At 37.6% G+C, this 24430-nt stretch overlaps 1 protein-coding gene across 2 annotated transcripts in view; it reads left to right on the forward strand.

The window, feature by feature from the left end:
- The window catches only part of LOC5572037 (josephin-like protein), a 37102-nt gene extending 20236 nt beyond the window's left edge, over window positions 1-16866 (forward strand). For both annotated transcript variants that reach the window (XM_021844219.1, XM_021844220.1), the window contains 4 exons: window positions 16113-16191; window positions 16249-16341; window positions 16400-16580; window positions 16645-16866. In XM_021844219.1, coding sequence (XP_021699911.1) covers window positions 16113-16191; window positions 16249-16341; window positions 16400-16580; window positions 16645-16776 — 485 coding nt within the window. In that variant the 3' untranslated portion in view covers window positions 16777-16866. The remainder of the gene's footprint in view (window positions 1-16112; window positions 16192-16248; window positions 16342-16399; window positions 16581-16644) is intronic.
- The last annotated feature ends 7564 nt before the right edge of the window (window positions 16867-24430 follow it).

Below are 24430 nucleotides of genomic sequence, written 5' to 3' on the forward strand. Positions count from 1 at the left end.
TATGGTTGTAAGAAGGGTAAAAAATAGATTGTGATTTTGTATGAACTCATTGTTTTATACCATAACCGCCCTCTTCTTTCACCAAAATACATAAAAACTAGAAAGCATGTTTGTTACGACTTCGCGGATTTGGCGCGATTTTGAAAGTGAAATTTTAAGTTTCAAGCGGATTTAGTTTTGTCCACCGAAATTATGAATATATAAGGTAGAATATCAAAATTTTAGAGTTATTTTTTTCTTCGGGCATTGTAATATCTGGCAAGGATAACGAAGGTGAGAATTTCAAAACTAAATATCTCAAAATATATTCATTTTTAATATTATAGCAAAGTTTGCTGTTTTGCATAAATTGAAAAAAAAACAACATGCTTGGCGAAATACAGTTTACCCTTCTTTATTACGTTGAAAGTATTTAATGCAATTGTTTGAAGATCTAAGATACTGTTTTTACTGTTATTATTTTATGGAAATTTCTCAAGAAATCCTCTAAGAAACCATACTAAAAAAGGCTTCTTAAGGAATTCCTTTTTAAATATCAGTTGGCAAGGGTAGTTGAAAAGAACACTGTAGATTTTTTGACAAATTTCTCGTAATACCATAAGAGAAACCGCATGTTCATTCTCTCATTAATAATACATATGGAATTTGTACAAAAAATCGCGTAAGAATCTTACCGGCAAATCCTGGCGTAAATGCTTAAAGATTACAAGATTTCCATAGAAATTTCCACGCGTATCCCCACAGGTTCTTTATGAGCTCCTTCGTTGATGGCTTGAAAAGAAGCTAAACGAATTTTTCGGATGATTCTTCCAGAAAATTTCTCAAAAATACATTTAGAAACTCATCTAAGGATTCCTTCAGAAATTCTTGTATAGATTACGCAAGAAACTCTTGCATCTCTAACGATTTCACTAGGTATGCTTGAGAAAAACCTTCAAGAATCCTTAAACAACCCAATGCTGATTCTTCTTGTAATTCCCATAGGGATTGTTCTGAACATTCTTCGCGGGTTTCTGCGGGAAATTTTTCAAGTAATTCTTATGGTGTTTCTGCAGTTGTTACTCCAAAAACTTCTTCAAAGATTGCTGAAGGCAGTTCTCCAAGAGAACTCACAAATATTCATCAATCTATCAGGATGCTACCCGGCTTATTCTTCAAAAGTTCTCAAAACCAAAAATTCGTTCTTCTGAATTCAAATCACATAAAAAAGGAAGCCTCAAATTTGTTATAAAATATGAAAGCCTCAAATTTGTTATAAAATATGACCTTCAGTGAAGTGTTAATGAATTTGTTGTGTTCCGATCAATTTTAAAGCTCTTAGCATCATAGTCTTCAAAATTAAATTTATGAAAAGTTTGTGGAATATCAAATTAATGTAAAATCAAAACAAGTCTTAGTTATAAATAGTTTTTTTTCTTTATTTTTCCTCTTTTTATCAAAAAGTTCATCTCTCTTTGACTCATACTCATCCAAATCCAGATTTTTGAACATGCTTTCAAAGCTAATTTAGATGTTTTCAAACTATGTATACAACAAATTTAATTAAACATTGTTTTGACTCAGTTTTAAAACAAAAACTACTCAAAAACATGATTTTTTTTTAATTTAATTAAATCGAATTTTCGATTTTTTTTTGTCGGAAATTACATTTTTACTGTTTGTCTGAAGTTTATAAAACATCTAGTTAGGGTTCATTCAAATATTACGTAACGCAAAATTTGCCAATTTTAGACCCCCTCCCTCCCCCACGTAACAGCTTTTGTATGGAAATTTTTAAATTTTTGTATGAACCGTAACACTATGTCAGACCCCCTCCCTCCCCCTGTTGCGTTACGTAATATTTGAACAATCCCTTATAGGTACGAGTTTAATAATGTAAATAAAAAATAATCGAAAATATTTTTGTTACGAAATTTATAAGCAACTATCTCAGACTTTCTTACCAGGATCCTACTCGGATCTTACCAGGATCCTACTCGGATCCTACCAGGATCCTACTCGGATCCTACCAGGATCCTACTCGGATCCTACCAGGATCCTACCAGGATCCTACCCGGATCCTACCAGGATCCTACCCGGATCCTACCAGGATCCTACCCGGATCCTACCAGGATCCTACCCGGATCCAACCAGGATCCTACCCGGATCCAACCAGGATCCTACCCGGATCCAACCAGGATCCTACCCGGATTCTACCCGGATCCTACCCGGATCCTACCAGGATCCTACCCGGATCCTACCAGGATCTTACCCGGATCCTACCGACTCTCAATTAGCGGCTAATGGTTCTCTGATGGTAGCTGTTCAAATGTTCGTTTGTCATTTGATTTATGATTAATTTTTTGAGAGTTAGAATTTAGGGTGGTAGGTCATTTGGCATAAAGTCGTTTGGCATAAAGCCGTTTGGCATAATGGTCATTTGGCATAAAGTCGTTTGGCATAATGGTCGTTTGGCATAATAGTCGTTTGGCATAATAGTCGTTTGGCATAATGAGTCTGAGACCAAGAATTTCTCAATTTTCGTTTTTACGTTTCTATTGAATCTTTCTGATGACACCAGGCTTGTTTTGGAGTCAATTGAAACAAAATGGCACTCTATTCAACAATCATTCGCTCTTGAATAAATTCAGGCATATTAGGAAAGTTATTGCCAATAGTATTTTATTATTTATCCAGAAATTACCCTTCTTTCAAATATTAATTCTTCTTTTGAGTTTCACTCTTGGAACAAATTCTCGCACTGAAGATTTTTATATATTTAGCTCAAATTTACTCTTCTTTTAATTGTTCTATTATTTTTTTCCTAAACATGATGTAACCATAATTATAGGTATGAAAACTGTTAATTTAAAATTTCAATGAATTTCTCCTTCTTTTATGCATTGGCTGTTCTTTGGAGCTATATTTTATAAGTTTTTTTTTGTTTCCAACTGACAAAATGGCGGCAATCAATAACATTGATCTGCTCACATTATCAGCGAAAAGAGAAATCGATTACTGCAGTTACTTTGATGGGTTGTGCTACTTTTCCCCGAATATCGGTCCCCGAATGTCGTTTCCCCGTACGCTAGTTCCCCGAATATCCCGTTTCCTCGACTAGCCCACTTCCCCGAAAAGTTTTTAGCATTTTCATATGTTTAGCATTGTCGTAACTTTATACATTTCAGGGTGGTGAACGAACTGACCATCTGATATGCACCCTTCTTTATTTAATTGGCGGTTCTTTCGAGTTTTACCGTCCTCAGCATTTTTGCCAACATGTGTATAGCCGAGAATGACAGAATACTTCCTTCTTTTGACTGTTTATCGTTCTTTCTCGTCACCACTTTTCGGGGGAACCAGTCATTGTCGCAATAATTTTTGGCGTCCATTCTTCTATTGGTTTAATTGTAAATTTTGCCTTCTTTTAAAAATTGGCGGTTCTAAATATAAATATACTGTTTTAAATTTTTATTATTTAGTAAAGCTAATTGTTAACCATTTTTATATTTTGCTGTTTTATCAATTCTTGCCAGATGTGTTGTTAGAATGATAATTATTTTAGAACCTGCCAATATGCAACATATACTTTTTTGTGGCAAACGCACGATCTCCTTCCGAGATATGCTGGAAAAAATATTATTTCATTCACAAATTTTCCCTTCTCTCGATAATAGACGGTGTTTTTGATGTACACTTCCAAAATTAGAATTTATATTGAACCGTTGAAAAGTTTTCCCACATTTTTTTTCTTTTGAAGATGTGTTGTTCATTTGAGCTATGCTGTGAAATGATTTTTTTTGCGTTAGAGTCTGAAATATTTTAAACGAAAAATAATCTGCTCTCGTATAAAGGCTATTTTTGCATTAAGTCGCATTGATAGATCTTTGGCTTAGAGCTTTTGATATTTTGCAAAAAAAATCATTCTTTTATCAAGTAATTTTCATCGAGTGTTACGTCCAAACTGGGACAGTGCTTGATCTGCAGCGAAATATTCTATGAGCGTTCCCTTGATGAATAACTGCGAACTTTCCTTGCCAATTTACTGTTTTCAAATATGTATATCGCAACAAGCTCAAGGATACTCTATGTGCTGATACGTAGAGACCCGTCATGAGTTTTATTTAGTAATGCTTTATAATGTCTCAACAATTTTTGAAATTCTTAGCTTGGACAATTTCTGAACGAACACCTTTTTTAGAACCTACCAAAATTTTTTGCTATGGGCTCGGTGTTGTTGATCTAGGTAAAAGCTTCAAAAATGCCGATATTTCTCTATTACTTTTTCAAATCGACGTAAGTAACTTTCATATGGTTTTGAGAAAATTAATTCAGAAGAATCACAACCTGTCTTTTAAAACTGTATTAAAATTAATCAACTTTTTAAATTTTTTTCGCCGTGTACATCGCTTAAATTTTGCATACAATAAGCTCGCGTTCAAAAACTAGGGAGTTCCTGTTATTTCCCACAAAAAAAATATTACAAAATGATAAGCCGATTTATTCAGTTACTTTCGACGTTTTTCTACCAGTGTAAAATCGGCTCAAGTAGTGTTTTGTTTTGATTCGTGGTTAAGTCACTTTGTCTCTCCATACAGCGGGGCGGCGAAAGTAGTGGTTAGGTTGCAAAAGTTGAGAATCTTACTTTCGTCGTTTTGTAAATCCGGAAATTAAACGTTTTAAAAGTGAAAAATCGAGTTGGTTCAGAGCGCAACGTGTAGAATTTCGTCTACGAAACACGTAGAATCGATAAAGTAAGTTTGTATACTTTTTTGACTTGAGTCTGTTAGAATAAGTTTCCGAGATTTATTTTAAGTCAATCATTATGCCAAACGGCCATTATGCCAAATGACCATTATGCCAAACAGCCATTATGCCAAATGACTTTATGCCAAACGGCTTTATGCCAAACGACCTCATGCCAAACGGGGTACAATCAGAATTTAGGTATATATTCACCAAAATATTCGAATTAGCGGCTAATGGTGCTCTGATGGTAGCTGTTCAAATGTTCGTTTGTCATTTGATTTATGATTAATGTTTTGAGAGGTAAAATTTAGGTATATATTCACCAAAATATTCGAAGATACATATGAAAAAACTGAAAAATCTTATTCGATTAAAAAGGGCTTTGCGGTCCCTTGAGAAATCGTCACGGCTCTCCAGGCACCCTATCTTACCAGGACCCTACCCGGATCCTACCAGGATCCTACCCGGATCCTACCCGGATCCTGCTGTTTTGCATAAATTGAAAAAAAAAACAACATGCTTGGCGAAATACAGTTTCCCCTTCTTTATTACGTTGAAAGTATTGAATGCAATTGTTTGAAGATCTATGATACTGTTTTTACTGTTATTATTTTATGGAAATTTCTCAAGAAATCCTCTAAGAAATCATACTAAAAAAGGCTTCTTAAGGAATTCCTTTTGAAATATCAGTTGGCAAGGGTAGTTGAAAAGAACACTGTAGATTTTTTGACAAATTTCTCGTAATACCATAAGAGAAACCGCATGTCCATTCTCTCATTAATAATACATATGGAATTTGTACAAAAAATCGCGTAAGAATCTTACCGGCAAATCCTGGCGTAAATGCTTAAAGATTACAAGATTTCCATAGAAATTTCCACGCGTATCCCCACAGGTTCCTTATGAGTTCCTTCGTTGATGGCTTGAAAAGAAGCTAAAAGAATTTTTCGGATGATTCTCTCATGATGATTGAAACTCATCTAAGGATTCCTTCAGAAATTCTTGTATAGATTACGCAAGAAACTCTTGCATCTCTAACGATTTCACTAGGTATGCTTGAGAAAAACCTTCAAGAATCCTTAAACAACCCAATGCTGATTCTTCTTGTAATTCCCATAGGGATTGTTCTGAACATTCTTCGAGGGTTTCTTCGGGAAATTTTTCAAGTAATTCTTATGGTGTTTCTGCAGTTATTACTCCAAAAAATTCTTCAAAGATTGCTGAAGGCAGTTCTCCAAGAGAACTCACAAATATTCATCAATCTATCAGGATGCTACCCGGCTTATTCTTCAAAAGTTCTCAAAACCAAAAATTCGTGTGCTCTTCTGAATTCAAATCACATAAAAAAGGAAGCCTCAAATTTGTTATAAAATATGAAAGCCTCAAATTTGTTATAAAATATGTTCCGATCAATTTTAAAGCTCTTAGCATCATAGTCTTCAAAATTAAATTTATGAAAAGTTTGTGGAATATCAAATTAATGTAAAATCAAAACAAGTCTTAGTTATAAATAGTTTTTTTCTTTATTTTTCCTCTTTTTATCAAAAAGTTCATCTCTCTTTGACTCATACTCATCCAAATCTAGAACAAGCTTTCAAAGCTAATTTAGATGTTTTCAAACTATGTATACAACAAATTTAATTAAACATTGTTTTGACTCAGTTTTAAAACAAAAACTACTCAAAAACATGATTTTTTTTTAATTTAATTAAATCGAATTTTCGATTTTTATTTGTCGGAAATTACATTTTTACTGTTTGTCTGAAGTTTATAAAACATCTAGTTATAGGTACGAGTTTGATAATGTAAATAAAAAATAATCGAAAATATTTTTGTTACGAAATTTATAAGCAACTATCTCAGGCTTTCTTACCAGGATCCTACCCGGATCCTACCAGGATCCTACCCGGATCCTACCAGGATCCTATCCGGATCCTACCAGGATCCTACCCGGATCCTACCAGGATCCTACCCGGATCCTACCCGGATCCTACCAGGATCCTACCCGGATCCTACCAGGATCCTACCCGGATCCTACCAGGATCCTACCCGGATCCTACCAGGATCCTACCCGGATCCTACCAGGATCCTACCCGGATCCTACCCGGATCCTACCAGGATCCTACCAGGATCCTACCCGGATCCTACCCGGATCCTACCAGGATCCTACCCGGATCCTACCAGGATCCTACCCGGATCCTACCAGGATCCTACCCGGATCCTACCAGGATCCTACCCGGATCCTACCAGGATCCTACCCGGATCCTACCAGGATCCTACCCGGATCCTACCAGGATCCTACCCGGATCCTACCAGGATCCTACCCGGATCCTACCAGGATCCTACCCGGATCCTACCAGGATCCTACCCGGATCCTACCAGGATCCTACCCGGATCCTACCAGGATCCTACCCGGATCCTACCCGGAGGATGTGCCTTATTCATAACATGTCCAGAATCAATATGGGTATCAAGATTTTAGAAAGTGATGCTTCCGAAAATCATCGGCTTAAATTTGCTATACAATGTTCATGGCAGCCGGCGGTTCTGGAAATGCTTCCGGAAGCAAAATTAAAAAATATTGAAGTTTGATGCCCATATTGATATGGTTCCGAACATGTTCCTAATTGACCACTTCCCCCAGGGCACCTGAAATCTGCAGGTAAAATAATTGCAGGGCTGGTAGCAAGTCACTTTTTAGTGACTTGGTCACTTTTTTCGTCCTGGTCACTAAAAAGTCACTATTTTCAACAAAAAGTCACTAAAGTCACTTTTTTCACGAAAATGGTCACTAAAGTCACTTTTTTCGTGATCTGATGAGTATGAAGTTAAAGGAAGGTTACCCTTTCCAAACATCATCAAAACTCCTCTGGAAAATAAGCCAGAGATGGTTAGAAATAACAACCAAAAATTCAAAGAGTTTGTCAGAAACTCGTACAGAACTTCTCAAGCGAGTACTATTAATAATTTAAGAAATTGTATTTGAAATTCCAACAAATAAACTATACATTTATCCATGAATCAACTCTTGACACTGTTTTTCATACGGCTTTGGTAAACTATTTCTATACATAAACACGTCTCTTTAACGAATGCTTGAACGTTGTTGAACAATAATAATTAATTACTAGTGATATCAGTGGCTATTCCAAATAATCAAATCCACATGTTCATACAATAACAAATTAGCGTTTACTGTTTGTTTTATAATCTAAATATGCCAAATTAGTCATTTTCAGGGTCGTAGATCAGATAAAACGTGTAATTACGAGCCGCCACTGAGTGATATGATTGTTTTCAAAACCTAATTCAATTATTCAAACGATCAGTTCATATTAAAATATCTATATTTTGATATTTTAATATGAATGGAATAATTTTCTAATTCGGTTTATCTCGAATTCGTCAATAATTAGTTGCGTTTTGGAGTTAAGGCCCAAACGCATTGATAGCGGAATGGCAACGGAAGCGTAACCGGTTCGCTAGAATGAACTATAACATGCTTGTCGACTCAGTGTCAGTTCACTTTCATTCGTTGACAACTCAGTCGAGATGGTGGATCCATGCTGGCGAACCGGTTCCGCTTTCCGTTGCCGTTCCGCTATCATTGCGTTTGGGCCTGCACTGTTGTTTATTTGGAAGAAATGGTTCAATTTTACAGACATCCTGCCACGAATTTAGCTTTTGGAGTTTGAATTCTATCAGGATTTTTTTCAGACTTGTTTGAAATTCATTCACGATTGTCGCCAAAATTTTATCTACTACTAAAAATTTTCCCTCGAATTATTCCACAGATTTGATAAGAAATGCTTCAAGTAATTAATTTTGCTTCTCTACTTCAAAATCTTCAATGATTTTTTGCCAGTAAGGTTGCTAATGAACAGGAATTTTGCTAAAAAATGTATCCGGAGTTTGTTTACTCCATATTTGTAACATTCGACCAAAGTAGGCATTGAGTAAATGGAAAACCATACATTTTATGGCAGTATGAGAAGAAACTAAAATTTCTAAAAATTACCAGAGGCTCAAAAGTGCATACCCAAGGAACAATTGGTAGCTTTTAAGATACTTACGTGTTTAATACAAGCTGCATAGCAGCAACCATTGCTGAACACATTTTTAGTTGAATCATTAATTGAATAAAATCAATTTCCGCTTATAAAAAAGCTGTTATTCCACTTGAAGTTTGTGTTTTGAATACGAGCTGAATAAACCTCCAAAAATGCAAATATAGTAGCTTTTATTCTACAACACATAAGAAGTTTAACAATTGACTGATTAAAAGCTTCTATAGGTTGTAGCCATCAGTTTAGTAAAATATTGAACATTTGATTAACAACAAATCGTACAAAAGTTTCAGTGTCTTATACTTAAAATGTTGACCAGCATGATTCGTAAAACTTAAAAACAATGCGAATAACAGTATATGAGTATGCTTTTATTCAAGTAAAACATATCATGTCTTTTTATGTTATTTTCAAATGTTTCAAATTTTTTTCAAATAAAATCTAAGACATCTAGGCGACTATGGATCAACGAGGGTAAAGTTCGAATTGGATTAAAAACATTATAATTTAAATTTTCCAAATGTAGTGATCATCATCTGCGACGTTATTGATATCGGAAAAAGATACTAACCATAACATGTTTAATGACAATCGAAGTATACATAATAATTTAACAATAATTACATAAAGTGGTTACCCAACTAACAATCCCGAGTCACAAATAAACATACATATTTAATTATTGTTGAATAATGGTGACAGCTGAAAAAATACCCTAAAAAGAGCTGAGAAGATGCTATTTAGATCCAAATTTAACATTTGTCATTGGAATGAATAAAAGTAGAATCAACACTTATTAAACTTCTCCAAAGAATCTCTGCCGACTTATCAATATTGTTTTACTACTGAGTTGAACAAGTCATTTTTCCATCTATTAAAGAGCCAATATTCCACCAAACAAATATAATTGTGTGAACAGATGTACAGGAGACGAACTAACGTTTTGGTTGCTTCGCACTTCAGCTGTTTCCATGCTTAACATGAACATGATTTAAAGCTGAATAGGTATTTTATAAAATCTTAATACAACATAGATATATTATCCGAACAGTTAATCCAAATAAGGCCAAAATAACGATTAATAAACGCATTGTTCAGCAACAAAGAAGCCTTACAAAAGAGGTCACACCATAGCCAGATTTTCGAAAATTGGACAAAATATTTAAAAATTACGTTGTATTCCTAATGTGTTACAATGTTCAACTTACTAATATTATTATTATTTATCTATTTATATATTTGAGTGGCTTTTCGCCCTTGGCGAATTTGTCACTAACTTACTAATATATAAAAACATATTGGATATAATAATAACTGATGTTTTCCCAATACAATTATTTAATTATGTTTAGAAAATATTTTGAATCAGTCTTCTGATATACACGCAGCGAACTGGACTATCGAATTTCATACATTTTGCCTGATGAAAGGTGGAACGATTATTGCAATACGAACGCTTTATGTATCGTTTCAGCATCACCCCACATCAAGGCGTCGATAGGCGCGGGGTGTACGCACGAGCCTATCGATCGCAAGGTTCTTGGTTCGATTCCAGGTTGCCGCGAAAACTATTTTTGTTTTCAAATTTCGGTTTCATAAGGCAAATGTATGAATTTCAATCCGATTTCTTGTGGCGAATTTTCATAAGGGGTTTATCGATAGTCCATTTGCCTGAGTGTAGGATTATTTTGAAAAACAAAAAGAGCACATTTAACATACAAATGGTTGAAATATACTTCATATTTCTATAATGCTTAATATATGGAAAAGTACGACAAATAATTAAAATATTAATCTAATAAAAATATTATATATGAAATAAATCAATTTTATTATAGTTAGTTGAAAAATAAATTAAAGTTTTCACATGTTAAAACTTATTATCAAATTTGATTAATCATTTCATACTGTTTTACTTTGTGATTAAACATTATTTTTGACCAGCATTGACATAAATTTTCTCACTGTGCGTTATAAATAGCCGACTAAATTCAGCTTGCATCAGTACTGAACAGCAGCAGAAGTAATGCGCTTGTTCAGTTGTTGATCAGCATAGCACGTGTTGATTAGACATTGTTGAACAGAAGCTCAAGTATGATCAATGTTCAACTACAAGAGGTTTATATTGGGCACTGGAAGACTGATACATGAATTCAAGGATGGCGCAGATGGCAAGGTATACTGCTGACGATGGGAAGGTCTCGAGTTTGAATTCAGTATCCGGGTAATTATTGAAAGTGGTTATTAATTCATGGTAAAAGTGTACGCTGCATTTGATACATACGGTGTTAGCGATTTTTAGTCATTTATTTGGTTTCAATTAATTTTGTGGCAGTTGAATAAAAGCTAAGATAAATGCTTATAAAGCGATTTTGAAGTTCTAGAATAAAGTCAATATACAACGACACGCTTTATAACTTCTCCAAATTTGTGTGAACAACGCCCGAACAAAGGTTTCACATGGAAATAATTAAAATGTTGTTAAACATGATGCTGAATTAAACTGCAATAATGTTGTTTGTTAAATTAGCGTTGTTAAATCAACAGGCTGAGTGAAACCTGAATAAACATCATTACAATATATGATTACAATCACTAAATGATAAGTAGCCCCCTGGGCTTGGGATTATATTTTCCAGGGAGCGATGAATTTTGATAATTGATCGCTGTTGTTAGTAGTTTTGATTAGATGTTGGGTAAATTTCAAAGCAATGGCAACCTTTTTATTACAAAATTTAGATTTCATCTTCTGACCTAAAGATTCTGGTTAAACTACTGTACTATGCAGTTGGGCTGCACTACGCTATCACTCATCAAAATTACTTTCACTTCGGGAAAATATAATTTCAAACTGGCGAGAAGATTACAGACTGAGGGTGGGTTAGGAGCACAATCAGACCCTTGAATGTGCAATGTGGGGTAGTAATTGGGAATGCCATTGACGGTTTGTAATCTTCTACGAGGTTTTCGAAAACCAACAGGGCGCGTGCACCGGGTTGCGGATAGGAGCAAAGGGAGATCAATAGCATCTACCTAAAATAATAGAACAAAAAGCCGTTCCATGATTAGGTAATGTTTAGCGATCTTCTATGGTGTTCTAGTACTATAAAATTCTTCACTCACTGGGAATTCTGGCCTTGATAATATCAATAGTGATAAAAACATAAGATAATACCTAATACTTAATAAGTACAATGTAGCTTCAATGTAGTAATAAATGAAATAAAATTAATTTTCTATACTTGACAAGGTTTTGAAGACAATCAATGAGTGAAAGAACTACCTATTCGAAAAGCCACATCAGCTAAGTCTATACATATACAAATGTTGGTCATAGGGTCATGGCGAGCATTCGGTATGTATGTCTATGACTGATTCTTATCTAATAGGGGCACTAGAAGACCACGCGGACAATTTCGAAACAAATTATTTTTATACATCGGTCTTATGTTCCGAAAGGCTCAGCTACGCTGTAAAGTAATTTTATAAGCTATTCATTACTGCTGTTTAATTGTTTATAATTCTAACAAAACTACATAATTAACTCATTACTAATCACTGTTCCTATATTCTCTTTTTCTCTCCTTCTTATCTGTTGCATGATTATGAGCATCACTGATATAATGCATGAGCATGCACAATAAGAATAATTTCAGGATTGAAAGCAGTACATGGATACCTGGATAGAATAGCTTCGAAAAGGGCGCTCAAAATATAATATTTCTGGTCAGGGAAGTATTTTATCAAGGGTATGTAAAATTTTTCCATTATTAACACCTAGATAACACAAACAAATGAACTAATATCAAATATTTTTAAAATATTTTTATATAAATCAGCATCGTCAATCAGTGTAAAAACAGATAAAGTTTGTAAAGTTATTACCATCGATTAATTTGCGCTCTGTATAGTAATGTTCAATCAGTATCAAAATCTCCTAAAGCGTCGCATTGTGCCATCAGCAGCCCTTAGCATCACTCTCATATTGTTATTATTTTGTTGTTTATAAAATTTCTAGAAAGCGATCAGCATATTCTTTCTTACTTGTACAATGGCCGATCTATTTAGAATTTTAATAAGTCAAATCAAACTTAAAAACTCAAATTAAATTGCTTTCAGCACATTTACATTTTGCAGCATTAATCGCATTACTGTGCCAAGTCTTCTCCATTCCCTATACCCTACCCCAACCCTTCTTATCCTTTCCGATGGTGTTCAAGTGGTCCGCATAGACTATTACGGCCATTACCTATCCCTTACCCCGGCTTTGGACTGACTTGCGCTCTCATTGCCCCACCAAACGCTGCAAAATGAAAATGAAAATGAAAAATGAAACAATCACTAAATGATAAGTAGCCTAATAATTTCGCCAGATTTGCTTGAACAATGTGTACGTAGCAGCTGCAAAGTAATATAATAAAGCAACTATTCAGTATGTAGTTGTGAAAAATTGCTTAATAAATGATTATAAAACAGGCAAATGTTTCTTGGGTATTGGATGAAATTTTATACAGCACATACCCAATATTGGGTGAATAGTCAGAAAATAATATTGGTAGGAGTTTCTTTTCTACTACATTACGAGGCTCATGAATTTTATCAATGTGACGGTTATGTTGCTACATGTAGCAATGTGACAAAACAACTTTTAATTTTTCTAGAACATACTCACAGATAACAGTAAGTTGACTGAAACTGTTTATCATTTGATGACTCTCTACTAGAGTGTTCATTTCCCGGCCATTTTGTTCATCCCGGGATTCGGGACAAAAATCTTGGCTTGTCTCGGGAAGTGCCGGGATCCCGGAATTTATAAAATGTTCAATAAAACTAGTGTTTTGATAGAAATGGAATTACAAATAACACAAAGTTTTTAAATGAAATAAAAAGATAATGTAGCTTTCCAATAACTATAACAAATCATATTTCATATATGGTTTTCGTATTCTGTTGATGTAACTTAAGGTGATTATAGAACGAAGCCACACCTCAAATTTTCAAGAGCACGAGACTTGAGAACCAAATAGCGCTTCGCATTGAAAATCTATCCCATTGGTCACCACCAGCAAGCAAACAATTTGATTGGTTTTCAACGCGAACTGCTGTCAGATTCTTTCGTCTTGTGCACTGGAAAATTCAAAGTTTGGCTTCGTTTTATAATCACCTTAATAAAAATCAAAACTTAGCATGACTAATTATGGGTTTGCTAGTGATATTTTTTTCAAATCCTCTATACTGCCCATAAACACATGTCAGTATCATGTTTGCTTGGATTCCTATTCGCATAGGACAATAGAAGTATGGTAAAAAATTAAGTCATAATATTGAGGCAATTTGCTTCAGACATTTCAAATTGATGAGTTTAGAACAAAAGAAACAATTAAAGGTAATTGAAGGTATTGTAGAATATCATGCTAAAAGTTAATAACTGAAAATTATTAATCGAATGCTTACAAAAATGGCTAATGATGAAGAGAAAAGCATTAAAGCTAAGTAGCCCGTCATTCGTTGATTTTGCATGCCATGTTGATTTTGCAGCTCGCAATTTCAAAGTGATAAAACTCAGTCAACATAAGTAATATTGATTCGAAAAAGTATTACTACTTGCGCCTACATTCAGAAAGTATGCTGATACTTTTTCAGTTATCTAAGTGCAAAACCAAGCGGTTTTCTTTATTTCGCAATCGTGAGATGGATTAGCCACAATCATCGATGCCCAGTACAAATTTCAATGACGGTCTACTTTGCCTTAAAACTTTGCAACTAGACAAATAAAAATATGTTTCTTACTTGGTACATTGGTCTTATCTTTAAAATAATTACTCTTTTCAATGATGGTTTTTTATTTTATCTAATAAGAAAAATGTCATTGTTTTTTATTGAAGTTTAGTGGTTTTTATCAAATTCTACATACATTTCGGGAAACCCGAAATTCTCGGGGATTCTCAGAACTACTATCCCGGGAAACGGAAAATCCCGAAATTTGTTGAATCCCTGATTTTTTTTGTCCCGGTATGAACATTTTACTCTCCACGGTATTAACACGAAAGGGGTATCCAGTTTCTAACATATTATGAATCTACGTTGAAAGTTTCACAATTTCCCGTGGCCTGGAACGTCGACGGATTGAAATCTTTTTGGATCGTTTATCATATACCTTAGAAGTGCAATAAAATTGTGTCATACTTAGAAAAATGTGCTCTTTCGATCAAGCTACAAAAAACTGTAATTTTTGTCAACCCAATTGTCAAAAATGACGATTGTGATACATATGCAGTTATGGGCAGTAGATTGGTTTATATACACATAGAACGTATTTTATTTCTAGCCATTTTTATGACCAACACTTGTAGTTTTGAAGTCACTTTTTGGTCACTATTTGGCCACTATTTGGTCACTTTTTGGTCACTATTTTGATCATTTTGGTCACTAAAGTCACTATTATTTTGCTGTTTAACTGCTACCAGCCCTGTAATTGAAAAATAGGCAAAATTTTCACCTATTTCCAATATTTTTATCTCTATAAAAAAATTATGAAATGATCCAGATGCATCCAGAAGTAGTCGACTGCAAATTTGGACTAGTTTCAGGAACTTGCTCGGCCATGCATATTGACTACTAGACACCGGAGTAGTTGCGGATTTTCCTAGGTCTAAATGGCATTCTTTCTGTCGGTTGTATTTTTGTGCGGTGTAAAGTTGTATAGATGTTTACAATTTTCCTAGAAACTAAAACTAATAGGAAGTTTGCAGGCAGACGAAAAAAAACATTGAAAATCTTTAGAAATATGACAATTTTTGTGAAACAGGTTCCGGAAAATATGAGCAGTCATGTTTGTTTTTCATTCCGGAGCTATATCCAAATGAGCATCTAACATGAAGATGATGCTTTCCGGTAGCATATTTAGAATCATTAGACGTATTGACCACTCTAAAGAAGGATCCAAGTGCCCTGAGGGAAGTGACCAATTAGGATCATGTTCGGATCCATATCAATGTGGGCATCAAACATCAAGATTTTTGAAGGCAATGCTTCCGGAAGCATTTTTAGAACCACCGACTGCCATGATCTCAATTAGCGACTTTGTGGCAACCTGAAAAAAAAAAACAAATTTTGTGGCAACCTGGAAACGAACCAAATATCTTGCAGTCAATAGATCCGTGCGTCCGTGAACGAGTTATCCCATTCTTAAGGCAAAATTGTGTAGACCAAAATAGGAAATACCTCAAAAATTGATAGCTCAGTCCAATACTACACAAAAGCTTCAATATAAAAAACTACACGTACCTATCTAAATTTTCCATTATATATTTTCAGATAAAGAATGTTACAATAAAGTTCAACTGGACACAATTTGTCGCAATTTAGCTCCAAACGATTACATAAATCCTCATAGGTGAGTGAATAAATACGTATTGTTTACTAAAAACTATAACAACCTATTTATTTATAGATCGATTTTAGGCCTGGGAAATTATGATATAAATGTTATTATAACAGCACTGCACATGAAAGATTGTGAAGCTGTTTGGTTCGATAAGAGAAAGTATAAACACGTTAAACATTGGAAACATGATAATTCATTCCATTTTACATTATTTCAGGGACCCTTGTTGCATCGATACCTCAAAAATAGTTGGTTTTATTCTGAACGTTCCATCAAACTACAAAATTGGATTTGTTAGACTGCCAATCCAACGGAGGCATTGGATCAGTGTGCGGAAGATCAATGGTCAATATTGGAATCTGGATTCGAAACTAGATGCCCCACAAGCTATAGGAGACGTAAGTATTAGAAAAGAAAAAAAAAAAAACATTCTAGAGCTATTCTAACATTTAAAACTTTAAGGAAATTCAAACCATGGAATATCTACGTACTCAACTGCAAAGCAACGATAAAGAACTGTTCATTGTTTGTACTAAGGGAGTTGATAATGATCAGAGCTGGCTGCTTCCAGAGTACAGACGAGATGGCATATAATGTTACTGAACCATTTGTCTTCGTTTTAAATTCTCTACAATAACTTACATGTTAGACATAATATCGTTAATTTAAGTAAGTTGAACTTAACAACCGAAAGTATTATGTTTATCCGAATGCCAAATAACATGATTAAGGCAAAAACCAATCGAATGCTCACTTAAGATCTTCAAGATCAAAAATCTTGAGAACATACCATACACTCCCCCTAATTTGAACGTTTTTCATTTTTAATTTTAATTTCTAGTTACCTGTAGGGTAACATCAAAAATCTTACTTCTTCTTATACCTCTCTGGCTGTTTAGTTTCGATTCTGCGTCATATTTCACATTTTCACTTCACTCCGCTCCATGAGCTTAATGACGTTTGTTTTATCATAACGATTTGCATTTGCATTGATCTTTTTGGACCCCCCCCCTTGTGACGCATTTATATAGGACTTCCTAAAATTTTGTAAGACTTGTCACGATTAGCTTGAACACCACACCCCCATTGGAGCGTGACATAATTTGTGGACGATCCCTAAACATAATTACTTACCTTCGGCAATTGTTGTACTTTTTTTTTTTTACTTATCTCGTTTATTTGGCAGGCTCAGGCGCCGTAGGGCATAACAGAGCCGAAATCTTTTCTTTTTTTTTTACATTATTTACATTTTGAAATTTGAACTTATTTTAAAAACTATGTTAGTTTGCGGAAGTTTTAAGGTTAGTGGATACATTTGAAACAGGGAAGGAAAGGATTTTTTGGAATTTCTTAAGCTACTTAGACTACTAAGCTGATGAAGCTTGAAGGGACAGGATGTCCAGATCTGTAATGAAACTAAACAGAAACGGTTTGTGGGAGACACGACGAGAAGAGGACAATTTGAATGGGAAAAAGAAAGACAGGGAACGAACACAATCAAACCCGGATATTGATACGCTTCAAAAACAGATGGATTAAATTCATATATTCTAAATCAAGGCCCGCCAACACTTCCCTGACAGGTTTCTGCTGTTTTCCTCGGATCCGGAGAGTTTCAGTCAGCTCAGATCTGACGCCACGATGCTCAACGCATCCCCACACAACATGTTCGATATCCTGGTAAGCCACGCCGCAAACACAGAGATTGCTTTCTGAGAGCCCAATACGGTGGGTATGCGCGCTTAACGAATAGTGATTGGACATAAGCCGACACATGACACGAATGAAATCACGGCTCATGCCCAACCCCTTAAACCATGGCTTTTTCGACACCTGTGGAAATATGGAATGCAGCCATCTACCCATTTCTCCGTCTCTCCATTTCTGTTGCCAGCTGATCAAGGTCTCCCGACGGGCCAATGCAAAAAATTCTTCGAAGGCGATTTGACGCTCGTAAACATCGCCTTCTTTAGCGCCTACCTTAGCCAGAGAGTCCGCTTTCTCATTGCCAGGAATGGAGCAATGCGAAGGGATCCAAGCTAGGGTAATAGTGTAAGAGCGAATTGACAAAGCACTCAATGCCTGGCGTATTCTATTCAGGAAGTACGCTGAGTGCTTCACCGGCTTCATTGACCGAACAGCTTCCAGAGAACTTAAACTGTCGGAAAAAATGAAGAAGTGCTCGGGTGGGAGAGAACTGATGTACTCTAAGGTGTAATGTATAGCTGCTAGTTCAGCAACATATACAGAGCATGGTTTTTGAAGCATGAAGGAGGCGCTATGAGAAACGTTGTAAACACCGAAACCAGTGATATCATCCATTTTTGACCCATCAGTGAAGAACTGTCGGCTCTCGCTGACATGCCCGAATTTACTTGCAAACATGGGAGGGATAAACTTTGAACGAAAGTGATCTGGTATACCATGGATATCTTGCTTCATGGACAAATCAAATACTACAGAGGAACAGTCGAATTCTAGGAAGTTGTCACGATTGGTGTTAACCGAAGATGGGCTAACCTCCAGCGTCATGTACCAGTAGTACACACTCATGAAACGAGTTTGAGGGCTATGTTCAAGCAGCTTTTCGTAGTTTTCAATAACCAATGGATTGAGAACCTCACAACGGATGAGGAACCTGAGTGTTAACTCCGCGAAACGATCTGTCAGGGGCTGTACTCCTGCAAGTACCTCTAAACTCATTGTGTGAGTCGAGTTCATGCAGCCTAGCGCGATGCGAAGACAGCGGTACTGAATCCGCTGTATCTTCAGCATATGTGTTTTCGCCGCGGATTGAAAGCAAAAGCTACCGTACTCTAAGACCGACAAGATGGTTGTTTGGTACAGCTTGATCAGATCTTCCGGATGGGCTCCCCACCATGTTCCGGTTATAGTTCGCATGAAGTTGATTCGTTTTTGGCATTTCTGTGTCAGATACACAATGTGTTTCCCCCAGGTGCATTTGGCGTCGAACCAGACCCCGAGATATTTAGAAGACAAGCTATGAGTGATTGTCTTACCCATGAGTGTAAGCGGAAACTTGGCAGGTTTGTGTTTCTTTGAAAAGACAACCATCTCAGTTTTCTCCGCAGAGAATTCGATACCCAGCTTTAAGGCCCAAGTAGACAAATTGTCCAGAGTATCTTGTAAGGGTCCTTGTAGTTCGGCTGCTGTTGGTCCTGTGACAGAAACAACACAGTCGTCTGCAAGCTGTCTTAACGAGCAATTTTCCATGAGACAGTCATCAATGTCTCTCACATAAAAATTATAAAGAAGGGGACTCAGACATGATCCCTGGGGGAGACCCATGTAGCTAATTCGTGAAACTGACAAGTTGCCATGAGTAAAACTCATATGCTTCTCGGACAACAAATTGTACAAAAAATTGTTCAAAACTGATGAAAGGCCACTTGCGTGGAGTTTGTCTGAAAGGACATCAACACAAACTGAGTCAAAAGCACCCTTAATATCCAAAAACACTGAACCCATCTGTTCCTTTTGGGCAAAGGCAAGTTGAATTTCTGAAGAAAGCAGCGCAAGACAGTCGTTCGTTCCTTTGGCTCTGCGAAAACCAAACTGTGTATCTGACAGCATGCCATTCGATTCAACCCATTTATCCAGCCGAAAGAGAATCATCTTCTCTAACAACTTGCGAATACACGACAACATCGCAATTGGACGGTACGAATTATAGTTCGATGCGGGTTTCCCGGGTTTTTGGATGGCTATTACTCTCACCTGCCTCCAGTCATCCGGAACAATGTTACACTCCAGAAAGTGATTAAACAAGTTCAATAGGCGCCTCTTTGCGACGTCAGGTAGGCCCTTAAGCAAATTGAACTTGATTCGATCCATTCCTGGAGCGGAATTGTTACATGAAAGGAGAGCTAGTGAGAATTCAACCATCGAAAAAGGTCTATCCATGGCGTCCCTATCCACCGGAATATCTCGTCGCACGCGATCAACAGGAACGGAATCCGGACAAACTTTCTTAGCGAAATCGATAATCCACCGAGGAGAGCTCTCTCGATCTTCATTAACCGACGATGTATTACGCATTCTTCTTCCGACGGTCCAAAGCGTTCTCAACGAGGTATCACGTGATAATCCTTCCACAAAATGACGCCAATAACCGCTTTTCTTCGCTTTGACCAAGCTTTTAAACTTGCGTTCAAGGGAAGAATAGCGCTCATAGTTGTCAATTGAACCACGTTTCCGGAAGTCTTTAAACGCGGCGGATTTCTCGCGATAGAGTGCCTTACACTCTTCATCCCACCACGGATTGGGAGGCTTCTTGCGAACCGACGGACCAGGCACAGGACGGCGTTGGGCTTGAAGAGCGCTGTTGAGAATCAACTCGGATAAAAAGCGATACTCTTCCAACGGAGGAAGTACTTCTACCGCTTGTTCTCCATCAATGATCGTTTCCGCGTACTTTCCCCAGTCTATGTGCTTTGTGAGGTCGTAGGCGAGATCGATGGATGAAGACTGTTGTGTTCCATTGGAAATTGAAACTACGATCGTCAAGTGATCGCTACCATGGGGATCCTGGATTACCCTCCATGAACAATCCAGCGATAACGAGCTTGAACATATTGAGAGGTCTAAACGGCTATCCCTAGGACTTCCATCTTGAGCTGGAGGTGCCACTCGTGTAACTTCCCCAGTGTTGAGAATTGTCATATTGAAGTCGTCGCAGAGGTCATATATCAACGTTGATCGGTGGTCGTCATACAGTTCCCCCCAGCCTGTTCCGTGGGAGTTGAAATCCCCAGTGAACAACCGTGGTTCAGGCATAACAGAGCAGATGTGAGAGAGATCTCTGCGAGATATCGCCGATCTCGGAGGAAGATATATGGAGGCGACACTGAGGCTTTTGCCTCGGATAGTCACCTGACATGCAACGACTTCAATGCCTGACATCGGCGGCAGATCGACTCTGTAGAACGAGTGATGCTTTTTGATCCCCAAAAGCACTCCTCCATATGAGTCGGATCGATCCAGGCGAATAATATTAAAATCATGGAAAGGAAGGGTCACATCAGGTGTTAGCCATGTTTCTGATAACGCAAAAACATCGCACTGTAAATTACTAACTAAAAATTTAAAACTATCTAATTTAGGCATAATACTACGACAGTTCCAGTGTAGAACAGAAATCATATCTTCGACCTCTGTGGATAATTTATCCATCAAAAGATATGATCGTTGCAAGGAGGGGCATTCTAGAAGCCAGTTGGTTCAAAAGAGGAGTCACACATGGAAGCAATCCTTTGACAATGTTTTTCACTGGGTCAGAAGCATTGAAGAAATTAAGGATGATATCTACAATGCCAGAAAGCGTAAACATTGGAACGCCCTGAGGTTGCCCTAGGGGCTCCGAATGCGAACTTTCTTTTGGCTGAGCAGTTTGAAATTTTGGAATATTTGGGATTTTAGATTTTCCCGGTAGTGGCGGAAAGTCTCTTTCCTCTTGGAGTTTGAATCCAGGAGGTGAAAGCTTTGAGACTTTCGCGACAGGCTTAGTATTTTTCATGGCTGGTGGGTCATCACTGCTAGACAGATTCCGAGGCTTTTTTGTGGGTCTCTGGAGTCTCACACGCTTCCTCGATGAACCCTTGAAAACGAAGGAAATTCCTTCACCAACCTCAGAGTCGGAGCCCTGATCATCAAGAGACAGAGAAGAGTAGATATTTTGGGATTCAGCAGACGGAGCAGCCTTTTTCAACATCTCGGCAAAACTACGCCGAGAGCGCTGCTCTAATGATCGTCGCTGATGTTGCTGCCGGCGTACGTACGTTGGGCAGTTTTCGAGGGCATGTGGTGGTTTCGTTGCAATAAACGCATTTTGGCGGTATACTACATGCACCATCCACATGTCTCTCCCCGCAAGAAGCACAGCGAGGTTTATTGCAGCAATACTGGGCAGTATGGCCCAGCTGCTTGCAATTTGTGCAATTCATTACCTTCGGTACGTACAGCCGCACAGGTAAACGAAGTTTGCCGATTACAAGAAAATTCGGCAAAGCAGATCCGGAAAAGGTCACACAGAAGGATTCAGAATGTGAATAGATCTTTTTTTCTCCCACCAGGGATACGGAATGCAATTGCTTGCATTCCAGTATGGGGACAGATGGGAGAGAAGGGTTTTTGAAGCGACCACAACCCTGCATCAATTCTTCGCAGGTCATACTGCCTTCGGTGACCACTCCCGCAATCTCAACCCGATGGCTTGGCAGATAAGTTTGGTACTCACGAGTAAAGAGCTCACAGGCCACAATCTCATTGGCCTGTTTACGGTCACTGACGGTGACGCGCAGCTTACCAGAACCCACTGTGTCAATGGCGACAACGGAAGAGAATCGCTTAGTCAGATCCTTACTGATCTGAATAGTGTTCAACCGTTTGCCTTTGGATCGAAAGAAAACAACAAAAGGCCCACCAGAGTCGGGCGGGTAGGCCTTGAGGCGAGGGGACGTCGGAGATGGTAGAATATTGGTGTCCATTTGAGACACATCAGATTGAGGGGACACACATGGATTTTGTTGGTTCAACACATTCGAAGACTCAGTGAGGGGATACGACGTTACCCCGCCATCATCATCTACACCCATTGCGGTAGCTTAACACCGCAAAGGGCGCACGAATAACTCAAACTAACACTATTCACAGAAATGGAAATTGAATCAAACTGAAAAAAAAAAAAAAAAAAAAAACATACAAAGGGGAGAGGGAAGAGGGAAAACTTTCACACGCAGTAAAAACTAATCAAAAAAGACGTGAAGAGGAGAAGGACAACGAGAGGTACTTATCTTTTACTCTATCCACGCTGGCGTCGTCGATGCTGTAACCGATGGGCGTCTACGCTTGGGGAGAGGTAGCAAGTAACGTACGACCATTCGCTGGGACGCGTAGATGTGTGGTTGATCTCCGCTGTCCACGCTATACGCACACCACAGACGATGATCGCACTGATGAACTCTGCACTGTACACAGGTAGCACACGGGACGGGGTGCGAGCTGCCTTCGATGATACACGTGATCAAAAAAGGACGGTCTGGTTCCTGGTTCGCTGGTACGGTGTATGTGTGGTTGGTCTCTCACTGCCTGCCACCAACCAACACAGGCGTCGATAACGATGGTGACCACTGTCGGTGTGGAGAGCGCACCGCTGTGCACGCTATATGCACACCACAAACGATGATCACTCAGGTAGCACACGGGACGAGGTGCAAGCTGTCTTCTACGATACACGTGATCGGAAAATAACCACGCAATGGCGAAAACGTTCAATACTTTTGCGCAAAACTCGATTAATCGGCAACACAATGGCTTCGCCAAAAGTGTTCCGCTTCCAAGCCGAACTAAGGCTCTTCACTGCACTAAAAACACTTTGCAATAGGCGTCGAAATACCAAAGATTTGGAAAAACGGGGGTGAACCCGGACACACGAGAACTATCGACTGTCTCGCACGGTAGCTCAACAAGGAATGGATTGTTGTACTTGTAAATGAAATACTCAAGTTTTTATTCCTAGGATGATAACAATACCGGAACGGCAAACGGGACTTTTCCCTTTCCTCCCAAAGCGCAGAAAATTTTTGATTATTTTTTATTGTGGAAATAATTGACGAAATTGCTGGAAAACAGCAAGAAACACCACTACAGCAATGAATAACCAAATGCTGATAATTCAGCAAGTTTTAATGTACTGTACTGGCTGGTCAGTAAACCAGCTGTCATTTTTATGAGAATTTGGTTTGCTGACTGCAAATTTCGTTTTGCTGGATCGATTGCTGAATATACAGCACAAATATTCAGCATTTGCTATCAATAATATTGTGATGTGTATGAATGGGTCGAAAATTAGTGATGGGTCAAAAAATTGTGCTCTTCCCCTACTACATTCGATCCCTTAGTAGTACACTTCACTCAAAAAAATCCAAACGTCATTGCTACGTGTAAAATCGCGTAGATCATTCCAAATTCATTTTACCTCCACTTCACCTGACTAAGATAAAGATCACTAAACCATTCATAACCACCAAATAGTGACTCGGTAATGTTTACTGAGGTTACCTATCGCACTTACGTGGAATTCACGTAGATGCCTAAGTTCATTTTGACATCTGCATATTGTACGTACATTCGGTGTTGAGCTCAAATCCTAAGATGGCGCCCGCTTGATTTGTGAAGAACTTCAGAAGCTGCTGCTGCTTTAAACACTGTGTAATATTGATTTCAAGGT

The sequence above is a fragment of the Aedes aegypti genome, chromosome 2 (assembly GCF_002204515.2).
Source record: "Aedes aegypti strain LVP_AGWG chromosome 2, AaegL5.0 Primary Assembly, whole genome shotgun sequence".
NCBI classification, from domain to species: domain Eukaryota; kingdom Metazoa; phylum Arthropoda; class Insecta; order Diptera; family Culicidae; genus Aedes; species Aedes aegypti.